Source organism: Larimichthys crocea, chromosome VII (genome assembly GCF_000972845.2).
Source record: "Larimichthys crocea isolate SSNF chromosome VII, L_crocea_2.0, whole genome shotgun sequence".
Lineage (NCBI taxonomy): Eukaryota > Metazoa > Chordata > Actinopteri > Sciaenidae > Larimichthys > Larimichthys crocea.
Genome location: NC_040017.1, coordinates 20,515,585 through 20,531,705, shown reverse-complemented (window position 1 = coordinate 20,531,705; position 16,121 = coordinate 20,515,585). Strand labels below are relative to the sequence as shown.

Here is a 16,121-nt window from a genome sequence, read left to right as displayed (position 1 = left end):
TTTCTGCAGCCTCAAAGTGGCTAAAAAATGTGTTATATAAAGATAAAGAGTTTAAAGACCCATTCAAAATCCTCACAGATCTAAATGTAACAGAGGAGGCTATTTTATATGATAAAACAGAACATGCCACTATGAAATGAGAGCACTGTGAAACAAGAGGGATTGGCTGAAGTCTTCGCTGCTTTGATGTGTTGCAGTTTCAGATTTTCCAGCCAAACGCCTCTGAAGTATGTGGGCCTTTCCAGAAAAAAGGTTTAACTCTCTTTCAAGCTTTCTTTTCTTGTTCTTTTTCTCCATATTGCACCACAGTGACTTCCCCCATGTGAGCCAGCAGAGGAAAACTAAACCCTTTAAATCGCTTGTTGCATTTTAAAAGCATATTACGGGCACACTAATGCCCTCTCTGCCATTTCTGTAACCTTTAGTTTATCCTGGAGAGTTTTCCTCTTTTTCCAACACGCTTTTCTCCCAAATATCCTTGAAATGTGTTTTATTTGCCCTGTAGATAATATAAAACATTTCATCTACAAGCCTGTGCAGGATTTACACTCTTAAAGAGCTGATAAAATGTTTACCTTTTTAAATAGAGTGCAGCTTATATAAACATACTATAACATGGGACACCAAAGGCATGAAATAAATATACTATACAGGAACTTCAGGAGTAAACAGAAGCAACAGCAGTAAATGCCATGTGTGAATTCCAACTTTGTTTATTGCAGTGATTTCATGAGGTGTGAGACGCTGCGGTGGCATTTTGTGTGCATGGAAATAAACCGTCGTTGACAGCACTCAACAAAAGATAATGGAGCATCTGCACTTTACAAATATTGTAAAGTGCTAATATGATAGTTTAAATACATTGGCTAATGATAACTGATTTACAAGATCTGTTAGACATCAAACAACATTTCCAACGTTTGCCAGCCGAGGTCTTACTGACCAAATGATGGCAATTATGCAGAGTAAGCGAACCATATATCAACAATTTCACAAACAACCATGGAGTGGAGGTACTGTGTGACTTGAGGAGGCTTGAGAGTGTTCGATATGTGGTTAGATTTTCCCCGACACAATTCACCAGGTACTCTGTGCGGTCATATGTGAAAACAGGGAAGCAACATGCGCCTTGGCATCACTTTCCACTCACAGATGAAGTGTGGAAGAGATGAGTTGGAGAGTTAGACCCCCACCTGCGAAAGAGCAGCATCTATAACAAACAACAGCCATACTAGTGGTCCTGCTCCAGCTGTGACTAAAACCTCTTACCAAGCTGGGGAAGATCAGAAACAGAAAGCATGTCTCTCTGGATTAAATGTTGTGAATTAGATGTGCTCGCTGTGCCCAGATTCAATCAGCACAGAGGGCTCTAAATCTCTACGTACTGATTCGTACTCGAGACGGGAACATTTCTCAGCGCTACTTCTCTTTGAGCACTTCCATCAGAAGCACATCGCTTGATCAAGGTGAGGCCCTGAACAAGATTACACTGCATTTGTAGGCTCAAATATAGATATGTTTCCATGGTACTCTGGTTGAGCAGTTCTATTTATATCCTCAATAAAAGCAGTAACTAAAGTCACTAAACTCTCGTCTTTAGAAAATGGCGGATAAAAGGAGCATTTGGCAGATAGCAACATGACCTTGATTATTCTACTCTGTAGGGCTCCAAAGCATCAAGTAACTGTGTGCGTCTGCCTACTTCAAGGTGAAAGCGTGGGGGTATTTTGAGAAATTCAGGCCACAGCGCTGAAGCACCACAACCTCAGCAGTTAGTGATAAATGTATTTTTAGTTTGAATGAATGCAAGGCCATTGAGGCAGAAGAACATTTTCTGATGTGTGTGTCAGTGTTTGTGTGGGAGGTTGTATTTTTGAGAATGAGAGGCACCTTAGAGACAATATTCCAGGTTGTGTAATATATTACGTCCAAGCCAAAGTGCTCTGTTAAAATATTCATGAATTAGTTCACATAAAGTTTAAATATGAGCTTCTTAAATTTAATTGACTTGTCATAAAGTCATATTTGTGTTGGCGTTTTTTGCCAGAAGAGCAAACTGGGACAAAAGTGTATTTATACAAAGTAAAGCACCGAATAATTTATTACCCTTAGTTTGACATGCGTCCTCCTTCTGAGCCATTTTTCGCGTGGGCTGGAGGGAGAGAACGGGGCTGAGTCGAGATTGTCCGCTTCCTGGGTCTTCAAACAGTCACATCTCATAAGCTGTCAATAAACACATGAATATATAAGAGCAGGCAGTTCCCACACAGAGGCTTTAAGCAGACATAACAGGTTTGTTGAGCAGTAATGACTGTCACCTCTGCACTTCCAGCACATCAACACGGTGAAGAATGTACTATAATAACATAGAACATCTGAACCCAGAAAATTAAATCTGCAGTTATGTTTAGGGATCATAAATCACAATTCTAATGGAAAGCTTTTGTGACAAGAGCAGCACTGACACAGATTAAAGGCTAAGGGGCGATTTGGAGTACTCCAAGAAAATTACCACTCATTACTTGAGAGAGGCCATGCATATCAGTCCTGACTGGATGTACAAACACGTTCTTATTTTTTGGTCTGTGAAAAACGTGCACGATTCGGCTCTAACAAATTATTTTCTATACATGACGTGGATTTGAGTGCAGCTGAAAACTGCTGAACCAAAATAATGATCTTGAGGTTTATTAGCTTCCTGATGGTGTCGATAGGGCTTCTGCTTTTCAATGTGCTCTCCTTATTCCTCTCACGTTTTCTCACAAGAAGGCATGCTGCAGCAGACAGTGGCAGGCTGGAAAAAAAAATCCTTTTTCTTCTCTGGGGGCTCTGCTTTCTAATGAACAAGTTCAAAGACTGCCCGTGTTTCCGGTGGCTTTTAATAGGACATGACGTGATGCACTTGTTTTATTTCTTCATTTATTTTTTGTCCTGCTCTCTATTGTTACCTGAAGATTCGCTGAACATCCTTGGCATTATCGCAGAGATACAAATACACACCACACAGGAATGTACTGTAATCACTGTGAAAGATGTAATACATTCACGGGCAGCTCACGCTGTCAGGGCTCAGGGTTTAGTTTGCACTTAGCATTAGAAATATATGCACTGATCGCACAGATAGACTATAATGTTGGGTACTTCTAGCTTAAGAAAGTTGATGATAGAGATACTGAAACGGCCGGAGACCTTTAAAATCCTAACCAACCGTAAAAGGTGTTAACACATTTTATAGTCATGCCCTTTTCTAAACCAGCTCAAATGACAGAATCCTGCTTAGATTTGTTCAAATTCAAGTCATTAAATCAAACATGCTTGATAAAATGGCTCCCTATCGTCTGAGGCTCAACTGTGAGATGTGACAGGAATCCTAAACATCCTCAAACAAGATAGAGCCTGCTGACTGAGTGTGCGTGTGCCCTTCATTTCGTTTTGCAGGCCGGTGCACAATCCCCACAATCTTGACCATCTCTCATCTTGGCTAAATCAAGGTAAAAACGGGCCTTTATATCATGTATTGTGTTCTGAGCTGTAGCTCCACACATCATGACTCAGCACTGGTTTATATCTCAGCATCCTATAAAATGTAGTGAAACAACTTCACACAATATTTATGATTTGGCCTAACCTCTATATACATTGTTTATTTCTTATTGCTGGCTCTGTCCACAGTAACATGCTATAAAGAACCAGCCTTCTGGTTATAAGTTATTCAGGGTGTCATCTGTGCAGTGTCATCTTTCTTCTACACTGTGGTGTTTGTGCAGAACATCATTAAATGGAAAAATCGGCTGCACAAGTAACAGCATGTGGTTCAAAGAAACTGCAAAAGATAAGAGTATAAAATATCACATTTCACGACTTTAAACTATAAGTACACAATGCAGCATCTTAAACAGAGTCCAAGTCTTATGTACATTATGTATGAAATTGGCATGTGGAGTTCCCCAAGGATCAATCCTAGGACACCTTTTATTCAACTTCAACATACAGCCATCCATCCATTTTCCACAAACACTTATCCTTATCAGCAGTTTATTGGAAGACTGCCACATAGAGATGCTCCCTATGGGCAATGGAGGGTCACCAATTAACACATATTTGAACTGTGAGGAGAACCTACAAACAGAACATACAAACTCCACACAGAAAACCCCCAGCCGACTGGGGCGTTTGAACCAGGAGCTTGCTGTTGTGCCGCCTCTACATACAGCCATTCATATTTTCACACATAACTGCTATTTTTCTTCTCGGCTTTTCCTTCTGTTTGTCTTTTAGTCTGTGTTTTTTTTTTAATCTCCATGTCTTATATACAGCACTTTGAACACCTCCACTTTCAACCTCCTACAACTTTCTTGTTGGCAGTTTAATGTTATACAGTATGAAAAAGTTTGAAACATTTCAATCAATCTCACAAAGAAATAAATGTATGATGCAGTGACAGCCAGCAGCTTCCTGTCGATCTCATTTGGTTATAATGACATAGATGCTTACAAACCCAGTGTCTGAGGACTTGGAGCAGAACATAAACTGTCAAGGAAGACGGGCTGCATATGCAAACTTATAGTCATAACAAAAGACTGGAAACATGCCATAGTTTGTGACTTTATCACATCAATTCCCAGAGCAACGTGCTCAGAATACCTCTCTTTTTTGAGAAACCACATAGCTCCTTCTTTTCCCTGCAAAGTATGATATATATAAACAAGGACACACAAACACCACATAATAAAAAAAGGTAAGCCAAAGTAAGCTTTTAGTAAGCTACTGGCTGGGGGAAATACAATAGGTTGTCAATAAAGGTTGCCCACCTGCCGAAGAATGAAAGCTGCTACATCAGTGGACTCCCAGTAGGAGGCATGAAAAAGGTGAGGCAGAGCCACTGTTGGGAATGCAGTCAGCACATCAGGGCAGTACAAAGCATAATCCAGCCTCTTGGAGCCCCACCAGCTACTGGAAACTGGAAACACACACACACAAACACACACATATGCAAGGATAGACGTGGAAAACTAAACGAGGTCAACTAAAGAGCTGTGAAACTTCAGGAACCTGAATTCATCTAAAGGAGATAATTAAATAAATGAGACAGGATGGTGTAGCTTTCCTTCCACTCACTGTTTGCGATGGTATTTCCCAGCTGGCCCATGGAGCAAATCGACGTTTCACTTTCCACACTGGTCACACTGGCTCTGCGACCTCCTCCTTCTTCTCCTCCTCCTCCTCCAGTCTTTGTCTCAGAGGATGTCTGTGAAGCTGGACCTCCAGGAGTTTGATCACCTTCCAGAAACACGTTCGTATGGCCTTGGATACTCTCCGCTTGGGAGGGTGAGAAGAGGAGTGAGAGAAAAAGGCAAGGACAGACGGAGAAGGGAGAGGAAAGGAAATGCTTTGATCACATGGCAATTGACTGGCCTCAGTGTTTAAATCAATGCTGTTGTTTTGCCTAATGAGATCGACTCGTTTGTGTTTTATTGCAGACAAAAGAAGAGCACAAGTGTGACTACAATGACAGAGACTGCTTTTACACTTCATAGTACAATGGTTCAAGTCCATTTGTCCATGCCCTAAAAAGCATACTGCTCTCGGATCCTGCTGACAAGAACAATAATTTTTATCAGGTTGGCTCCTTCTCTCCCACCACACGTTTCTCTGCGGCTCTTTCCTATTTGTTCAGCGATAATACTGTATAACAAGAAAAAGAGCTCCCTGGAGACCTGGTTTCATCAGACATCATGGATCTATTTGTTACTCCCTAAGACACTGAGCTGAGAATAAGCGTATTTCATCAATAATTTAATCTGCAAAGAGACAAGTGTCCACCAGTTTAGTTTAATATCACATTTATCTTTGACCGTACAATACATCCTCGGTACGCAAGGAGACTCTAATAAAACCTTTATCTAACATAACTGAACAGGAAGATGAACAACATGACTAAAATGTTTCTTTCTTTAAGAGCAGCCCAACACTGAAGAGTACTCATTATCCTGTTACAGAGGCCTTGTACAGTCATGGACGAAAGTATTGGCACACCTGGAATTTTTCCCAAAAATGCACCATTTATACCATAAATGTGTTGAAATTACAAATGTTTTGGTACATGCATGTATATTTCCTTTTAGTGCATTGGAACAACACAAAAAAGCGGAAGAAAAACTGGAATTTTGGACCACTCTTCTTTTGCAAAGTGCTCCAGGTCTCTCAGATTTGAAGGGCGCCTTCTTGCAACAGCAATTTTGAGATCTCTCCATAGGTATTCTATGGGTTTTAGATCCGGACTTATTGCTGGCCACTTCAGAATTCTCCAGCGCTTTGACTCCAATCATTTCTGGGTGCCTTTTGAGGTATGTTTCGGGTTATTGTCCTGCTGGAACACCCATGACCTCTGACGCAGACCCAGCTTTCTGACACTAGGCCCTACATTACGGGCCAAAATCTTTTGAAAGTCTCCAGATTTCATGATTCCTTGCACACAGTCAATGCACCGAGTGTCAGAGGCAGCAAAACAACCCCAAAACATCTTTGAACCTCGACCATGTTTGACTGTAGGTACTGTGTTATTTTCTTTGTAGACCTCATTCCGTTTTCTGTAAACAGTAGAATGACATGCTTTGCTAAAAAGCTCTACCTTAGTCTCATCTGTCCACAAAACATTCTCCCAGAAGGATTGAGGCTTACTCAGGTACATTTTTGAAAACTGCAGTCTGACTTTTTTATGTCTCTGTGTCAGAAGTGGGTTTCTTCTCAATCTCCTGCCATAGAGCCTCATCTCATTCAGATGATGACTTATGGTTCGAGCTGACACCGTTGCACCCTGACTCTGCAGGACAGCCTGAATTTGTGTGGAAGTTGACTGAGGCTGTTTATCCACCATTTGAATTATCCTGCGTTGCATTCTTTCGTCAATCTCTCTCTTCCTCATGCTTGGTGTGGTACGCACAGGCACACAACACAAAAGGTTGAGTAAACTTTTATACACTCTAACTGGCTTCAGGTTTGATTTCTTTATTGCCAACACCTGTTACTTGCCAAAGGTGAGTTTAAACAAACATCACATGCTTGAAATGAAATTATTTACCCACAGTTTTAATAGGGTGCCTATGATTTTGTCCCATCCATCTTTGGAGTTTTGTGTAAAATTATGTCAAATTTGACTTTTTTCTTCTGCTTTTTTGTGTTGTTCCAATGCACCTAAAGGAAATATACATGTGTACACCAAAACATTTGTAATTTCAGCACTTTTCTGAGAGAAATGGTGCATTGATTGTATGTTTCTATGGATCTATTATAACAGTAGATACGGCTTGACTCCTTAAAAAGGTTCTACTGGAGAGCTTTGCTGCCGCAGATAAAGTGTTGACCTCGGAGACGACCTAAAAACCAATCTATACTCTGCTAAATAATTGAATCCAGAATATTTGTATGTATGTCACAACCAAGAATCAATGCACAGATGACCCCACTTCTGTGCCATGTCATTTACTTGCTCCTGTTTACTGTTATCGTGGGATGTCTTTTAATGTGATCAAGAAGAGCTGAGATAAAATGAGAGTGCTCCTGCTTTAGTGCAAATCATCGTGTCAGGGTTGGTCTTTTTATGGTAGAGGATCTTGATGCATCTCTGGAAAGATAACCTTTACCTCTGGCACATTTCTCTGTTTACATGACTTCCACTTACACTAAACGCAAACATTAGACTGACATACGTTACGTGACCGGGCTGTTTGCACCAAATTATCACCCAGAATACTTCGTCTCATGAAACAGTCATTGGCAGATTAACCCTCTCCGCTGGAATGGTTATAAATCAGCCGTCGGATGCGACCACATGTTGCCTTGTGTTTGGTTTGTGAAAGGATCCGCTACTGCAGCAGAATACAGATTAAGAGTCTTTCTCTCAGAAGTGAGGGAGTCAAGGTGTGGTCAATAAATCGCCACAGTCAAGGCAAAGAACCATCCGCATTAGGATGATGAAGATGATGGAATCTGACAGATGCTCCGTATGCATCAGGGCGGCTAGATTGGATGGTTTTCCATCTATTGGGAGGGCTCTTGAGGGGCAGAAAATATTTGATTAGCTGGAAAAATATGACATAAACTTGATCTGACAATATTTAACCAGGAAAAGGAATAACACTGCATTATGTCCACTTCTAGTGGCTTCAAACGTAGAACAAAGGAATTTATCAATGTTGTGTGTCCTTTTAGAGACAGAATGCAAAACATTTCTGCCTCCATCTGTCTGTCTGGGAATTGAAGACATTTTCTTTTTCAGACACAGGCAATTTTTTTTTACATTAATGTTCCTTTGAGAGAAAGTTTGACTCACAGTGAACTGTGAGGTAAATGAAGAAAATACTTTTCTGTTCTCTCACAGACTCACTGATAAAAATGTATTTGGCTGTTAAAGTCTTAATGACCATGCCTCCTTTTCTCACAGTGAATTCACTAATACATTTTAACATCAATTTCCTCATGTAACGTTATGAGAGAGAGCAAATTCTGCTGCCAGGTTTAAAATATTAGACAGAGCATGAACAGTGAATGTCAGAACCCAGCCTTGTTGTGAACATTTGGGGGCATTTTTTGGCAACTTGAAGTGGAGCTGCAAAAATCAATGAACATTTGATGTTTTCAGATTCTCACACATTCAGTCCTAACATCCTTTCTATTAAAAAACAACAACAAATGGATTGAAAATAAACCTTACTTCATTCATAATAGTTTCTTTCTTTAGTCAGTTGCAGGTGAAAAGCATGAAACTTAAAATAGAGATAATCACTAGCTACAACTCAATGGGAACAACCTTGGGCTCTTGAAAATAGTTTTTATTATAACTATGTTCTGACATTTTAGAAACTAAACTATTCCTGTAATCTATTATTTAGAATATATTTTATAAAATATATATTAATCATAAAACTAACTGATAGAAAATTATTTGCCATCATTTGACCAATGATGAACTGAGTCATTAAAATCAGTTCATTCAAAAGATTTTGAAGAAACTCATGACTTGTGACCTGAGAGCGGCCATTCATTAAGAATAGGTCAGTGAGCTGAGATACTATTTGCATATGTCTATTTTCATGACATCTATGTATTAAATAAAATATTTAATACTACTATGAGACTTTAGGACACGAGGAGAAGGGACAGGGTAAGCTTGAGCGACTCTGCGACTGTCACTCAGGGTTTACATGAACTGTGTACGCTGAATAGGGACCATTCCTTTGCAGAGAAATGATCTAGCGCAGTAAGATTAAATCACTATTCATATATTAATAGTAGTCTAGATAATATCTGGATTGCAGTCAAATGTTGTTGAGTCAATGCAGCCAAATTTAGCAAACCAAATGAGCTGTGTATTAGCTGTCTTGAGCACACCCCATTCCCCCCTGCAAACAAATCCCTGCATGTTTGCTCGCTGAGGGCTCAAATGAACTGATCGAGGAATGAAACGATCCAGTTCAGTTCGTTCCACAACACTAAATAACTGAATGAACTCACTGAGTTCATGACGGGGTGATTGGCAGAATATATTGTGTTTGCAGATCACAAAAAGGTCTTTTTTTTAATATGTGGACAGAGAGAAGATGAGTTTAGATGAAGTGCTACTTCTGCGTACTGAGGTGCAGTAGTCCAATCTTAAAATTTTTACAGGTTTTGGGGGTTGTGAAATCTCTCTGTGGATTTTTACAAGCTTTGCAGAAACTGCTGGGTTGGAAACAGTGAAAGATTGACATGCACAAACAGAATACAGATTAAATGCCACTCTCTCTGACCACCTGTTATGACGACAACTGAATGTCACACAAAACCCAGCACATACTCTCTAATCAAAATAGTGTTTATACTGAATATACTGTATCCTGTTTGCAGTTATTTCAGCAATTACACCTCCTCTGAGGTTACACACTGCAATCTGTTATCATTAATTCACCTTGCCCCACACCGCTAAGAAGAGCCTTATTCTCTTTCAGCCTCCGGAACATTAGCGCGGCTCTGCCTTTCTTTCACAGCACAATGAGCCGAGAGAGGCAGAGGGAGGGAAGGGAGAGATTATTCTGACAGACAGAAACAGACAGACAGAGAGAGGAAGAGAGAGATACAAGAGGGAAAGAGAGAGCCACTGAGACTGGTGCATTTTCTGAAACACAGGCGCATGAAATTTCCAAAGACGTGAGCTGAGAAAGAATCAGAGAGAGCAGAGCATCAAAAAAAATGCATGTGCAAGCAAAGAAAGACGAGTGACAAAGACAGGCACAACGAGGGAACAAAGGCAAGCGAGCGCATGCATGAAAAGCCTCGGTTATAAAATAATTCCTGTACACACACCGGTCCCATTAAATAACCAGTACGGGAACAGAAAGATTATGATCCAAGCACGAGGCAGGGGAGAGTGAAACAGCTGACGACAGTGGTAAAAGGAAGGACAAGCAGAGGATGCATAAGGTGAGGGAGGATGATTGTACTGCAGCCTTGAAATGTCTTTGTAACAAAAAGAGACGGAAAGAGACTTTTAATTCAGCACCCTGCTCTCCAGTCCTCGACAGGCCCTTAGCCTCCACACATGAGCACCCTATTAGGGAATCAGAGCAAGAGATACTCCACCCTCTTTACATTAAAGCACCGTTAGCCATGTGATCCATACTGGTAAAAACGACTGTAATTTCATGTGCGTTTGCTCTTGGATGATCATATTTCCCTTCGGACCGGAGCTGGAAATCAATAGGAAGAGGTCTCATTCTCTCTATATTAGCAGCATTCATCATAATAAAACCTCCTACTGTTGACGGGTGTTGATGTCAAAGTCATACCCACAGGAACGTGATTTGATTGGCTCTCCATGCATTCATAACAAATAATTACCATGTTACGCAGCAGGAAATGGGTGACGTGTGCCACTGTGTTCACATGTCTGCCTCCGTGCGCACCTATGATTTTTGATTCAACGTGTAATTTGACAGCAACCAGGCTCGATCAGTGGAACAGACACGCAGAACCATAATTAAAAGCCAGTATAGCTGCAAGCCGACGCCGCGTGTGTGTCCATCACAGTAACATGAAGCTGAACGTGATTAAACTAATAAATCATAGCTTGGGTATCCAGTTTAAACACTGCTGTTTGCTATCATGTGCAACATATGTGTGAAACACATGGATTACATCATGGGATCCCTGTTTGAACAGGAAACAAATAATGGATGGATGCTGATTTATTCAACATATGACAAACAACATAATGATTTCGAGTGAGTTACTTAGTGGAGCTCTTTTTTCTGTAAAGGTTTTACAGAATAAGCCATAACGTTCGCTCCTTAGTTGGTGAATTTGGCGAGTTTAAGAAGGAGTGTTCACAAGAGTATTTTCTGTTCTCTAATAGGCTGCATTGCTGCCTCGTCGAAGCCTTAACCAACAACCACTGTGACCACTTATTCTTTTTCCAATTTTCTCCTTATTCTATTATGTGCGACATTGTTGAAGTTAAAGACAAGACTCACATTCAGTTGATATTTTTTTGTTGACGTGCTGTAGAGTTTTTCTGGATATTTATGTTGTTCTGATGATCATTGTGGTCAAGTTTCTTTTAGCCTAACCTGTCATGAGAAGAATCACATCTGCAATTTAACAACTTAACATTGCCTCATTCACAGTGTTTTTGTTTAAGAGAGATAATAATTTTTTTTATATTGATTTTAAGAAGGCAGAACCTATTTGCATATTGTGTGTGAGGAAATTTTCCAGTCTAGCGGTCACTGTATGGATAATGTTAAATTTTAGGTTGTTATGGGGACACTGACCTCTTTCCATGTTTGTGTTTAGGAAAGCACGCAATTTTCTAAACATTACTATGGTAACCGAGGTCAGACGATCAGGATGTCTTACTCCATAGACACAACAGATGAACAGATAACAATGTTGGACCACTAAGGGTGAACATACTTCCTTGTCTGCAGACTAAGAACCAATTGGCAAATGCCTTATACTGTAGATGTATTGAGTACGACATTTAGGGACGTAGAGTAGTTGGGGCATTATTCTGAGGGCATATGGACGAGCCACAGAGGACAACTTCATCAGATTTCAGGCAGCATCATGACATGACAAGCGTATTATTAAATCCTTCATTCTCCTTGGACAAGCTTCAATAAACCTTTCAGCGTAAGACATCTTGGACTCCTGTGCACACTCTCTCTCGACTGACTGAAATGACTATAACATTTTGCACATTTGACATTAGTAAAATATTATGGAGTTAATTTGGAACCAGGTTGATTTTTCTTGTACATTTATTATGTCTGTAACGTATAAGAAAAACTGGGATGCTGGCGTGGCTATGCCTTTAATGCAATGACTTTGCTTGGATTAGTTTGGGTTTTCTGAAATGGGGTTGTATGAGCTACTTATAACGCAGTCGGTGTGTTACCTACAGTCAGATCTATGGCGTGTTACACCGTGTGCGGCACAGTTAGGCTTAGGCGTAGGATTTTTTATGGTTGAGACAATGTAGCGCCAAGGGAAAGGGCTGTCTGACAGTAAGATAAGGTGGTGAGAAAATACTCACTATGGCACTTAAAGAGATTGATTTTTATTTTATTTTTTAAGGTGGACATTTTTTTTAAAACATGTTCTTCTGCTGACTCCGTCCACAGCAGTGTCTCACTGTACCTCAGACATGTGACACACTGACTATGTTTAAATACCTCATACAGCATCACTTTAAAACATACATGTCATAAGAATAGCTCTGTTACTGTTCTTATTTTATAAAGGTATATACTGTATTGGGACATTCGACAAATCTGCTTTGAGTTATACATATTTCTAATAATTACATAATGAGTAAGGGTGTTTAAGCGTTTCGAAGCCTTGCACCAACCCACAAAGTCTTCTGATCTGGGTTCCTGCTCGCAGGCTGTTAGCACAAGTGATCAGTCCTTGTCCTACTTTCACTCAGTGAGGTAGGTGGAGAGAGAGGCAGAGGAACCAGGCGATGCGTCATGACTGCTGTTTAGAGTGAGTCTCCATGTCCCAAAAGTGGGCTAAAACATGCTTCAAATAAATCAGTGGCTCATTAAGGACTCAGTCTCTACAACCAAGCCCTCTAGAGGGATTACAGCAATACCGTGCCATATCTAGCAGACTATTACCTCAGATACAGTACTGTGTCTGATCCTCAGAGAGGCCTGACAGACTATAGGTACTGAACCAAAAGAAGATGAAGTATAATTACTTCAAACTTTAGGCTTTGAGGGCAGGATTTAGCTCTGCCTCTGCAGGTCGTGCTCACACAGATGGGGTCCCGTCTCTGCGTACATGTGTGCCTGTGAAAATTCACATTACTTAGTCATTGAATCTGTCCGCCGCCCTAATCTAGTTCCACTAACAGGATTCCTCAAAGGTTTCGCGTCAGCTTTGAAATGCAAAATCCAAAAGGTTATTAATATGGCATTACAATTACACCAGAAAATAGATTAACCAATGAAATATTCAGGAGAAGCTGCCCTCGCATCACTCCATGCTGCTAAATTGATTTCTACCCGTCCTACCTATGAGCAATGAGCGTCCATCTCCCAGAGGGTAGCGCTGGTAGCGTGGCACGGCAAATGGTGGCAACTTGTGGAAGAGAGGCTGCAGCAGCGGCTCCAGTCTGGAGGCTGAAGGGTCCGAGGGGTAAAACAGGTTGAAAATCTGAGAGCAGGCTGGATGGAGCTGGCTCACTGAGGGTCAGGAAACACAATGAAAAAAAATAATAAAGCCATTAGGAACAGGATTTTAATGTACAGTGTAGCTCAACATTTGACAGGAAAATATTTACAGTGTTTGGAAACGTAGGGTAGCATACACGTGGCTATAGAAATCAAGGTTAAAAGAAAACCCACAATACTGAATTTAGTTTTATTGTTTTTTATTACTTTGAAGGACTCAATGATCATTGGGTTATATGAGTTTTCGCCATTCCTTTACTTTTCCTGACAGCATATTTGAGTTCTTGCCACAGGACCTTGTTTGTCCATTTAGATTTATTTCTTGGAACAGTTACAGGAATAATATGCTCTACAGTGTTGAGTATTTTCACAATAGCAAGCAGAAAAAAAAGAAGAAAACCATCCAGCTATGTCACACTGAATTAAATTTAAATGGTGTTACAGCTTTTTAAACAGGTCAGGCCAGTTCTAAGTGCTTTGATCAACAAACAGTACCTTGGAGACTAATGCACACATACAAAAACCGCTGTGCACAATTAATCTCATATAATTCTCTGATATGTTTTGCACATGTCTGCTTCTTACCCTGGACGGCAGGCAGCACAGTGCGTCTCATGGCCAGCACGAGGCCCAGCGGACAGCCCAGCAGAAAACAGTCTGACACCTCGAAGTCGAATCGGCCGGGGTTCAACACCAGACTGGTGCTACTGCCGCCACGCACCTCCACACTCTCCTTCATTAAACTGGGGAATAGACAAGGACAAAAAACATAGAAGGTGTACATGGGTGTGACTCTATGACAGTTTTCTTTTCATTCAAAGACTAAAGCAGGGGGAGTCTGAAAACCTAAATATCAATAATGTTCATTCTGAATTTGAGGTGGCAAATGTCTCGTTCTTGGCACGGATGAGTCAGTGATGCTTTTTGCTTTATCCTGACTCAGTAGTTGGCTTGCTTTAACATTCTGGGGTCATTGTCGGCACTGTGCCTTTGTGACTCAGCCTGAGCCTTCACAGACTGCATCACGCTCGCAGCTGTTTGAACAGCCGAGCTGACTGACGAGATCTCTCTGCTCTCTAGCGAGCTGATATATCCCCATTAAGTCCTGCTTTGGGGGAAAGGATTAGCCAACAGTCTCGAGTCATCTTTAAAAGCCAAATCAATAGTGCTTTGATTGCCTTCCATTTTGGTTCTTGGCTTCTCTCTCATAATGTGTCCACTCTTTCACTTCTTCTGACTATGTCAGGTTGTTTGTCTGCCTCAATTTCGAACTGCTGCAAAATATCCTCATAGTTACTGACTATGACTGCATGTCGAAGTGTCCTTGGGCAAGATACTGAACCCCAAATTGCTCCCAAAGGCTGCGCCATCGGTGTGTGAATGTGTATGAATGCTTAGCTCCTCAAACTGATGAGCAGTGGGCACCTTGCATTTGTCAGCAAATGCCATCAGTGTATGAATGTGTGTGAATGGGTGAATGAGATATGTACTAGCACTTTGAGTGGTCGCAAAACTAGAAAGGTGCTATGTAAGTACAGTCCATTTGCCATTCCTCCAAACGGCACCAAAGTAATTTGATCATTTCAGTGCATAACATTTTCTGTATGACATTCTTTTCAAATCTTTGTTTTATTTCTCTATGATTGACTATCTTGACTATGTTTCCATCTAAATTGTACATCATTGTATTTTGTGAAGCATCTCGGGACAATAAAGCTTATTATTTATTTCAATACATATCCATGCTCTGGGAAGTGAACGTTTCATTCATGGGCACATAAAAACACCTGCTTGTTGATGCATAAAGTGATATTTTTGCTGCCTGGACAGTGTAGATTTTCTATTGAACTGCTGTGTGTTACCAATATGTTTTAATAAACATGACAAATATTACATTGGCTAACTTTCAGTGTGTGAGTGAATGGCTTAAGTGTTTTCATGGATAATGAGCAATGAACATATGTGTCTCAAACTGCCGTGCTTTTTACTGTAGCAATCAGATCTGACACTGATGCCTACGTATTAGATTAAAGCGTTGCGAATAGATTTCCTTATGGGCATTAAGCATGCACTAAACCTTTTAGTGGCTCTAACTGCACATAGCATTTTTTTCCGAGCACTTTAGACTAAAAAGATGTCTAATTCTGTCAATTATATTCATTTAGGTGCTGATTTTTTTTTTATTATAATCTTGTCAGTGAAATTAGCTAAAACACACTTCCCTAACAAACATAGCTTGGGGGGGAAAGGAGTAAAGTAAAGGAAATGACGGACATAAAAAAATAATCGTAGTGCTATGATCATTTGTACATAATCACACAGATAATTCCCAGTCAGGGCCAAAGCAGAGCAAAGTGAAGTGAACCAGAGGTAGACAGTCATCCGAGAGGCCATTATAAGGGGACA

General features: G+C 40.5%; 1 protein-coding gene across 2 annotated transcripts in view; it reads right to left on the bottom strand.

Annotated features, from left to right (window-relative positions):
• Nucleotides 1-16,121, bottom strand: part of pitpnm3 (PITPNM family member 3) — a 91,754-nt gene that overhangs the window by 6,623 nt on the left and 69,010 nt on the right. For both annotated transcript variants that reach the window (XM_027280713.1, XM_027280714.1), the window contains exons 9-13: nucleotides 14,301-14,458; nucleotides 13,557-13,727; nucleotides 5,119-5,319; nucleotides 4,812-4,960; nucleotides 2,107-2,223 (exon numbers count right to left, since the gene is read on the bottom strand). In XM_027280713.1, coding sequence (XP_027136514.1) covers nucleotides 2,107-2,223; nucleotides 4,812-4,960; nucleotides 5,119-5,319; nucleotides 13,557-13,727; nucleotides 14,301-14,458 — 796 coding nt within the window. The remainder of the gene's footprint in view (nucleotides 1-2,106; nucleotides 2,224-4,811; nucleotides 4,961-5,118; nucleotides 5,320-13,556; nucleotides 13,728-14,300; nucleotides 14,459-16,121) is intronic.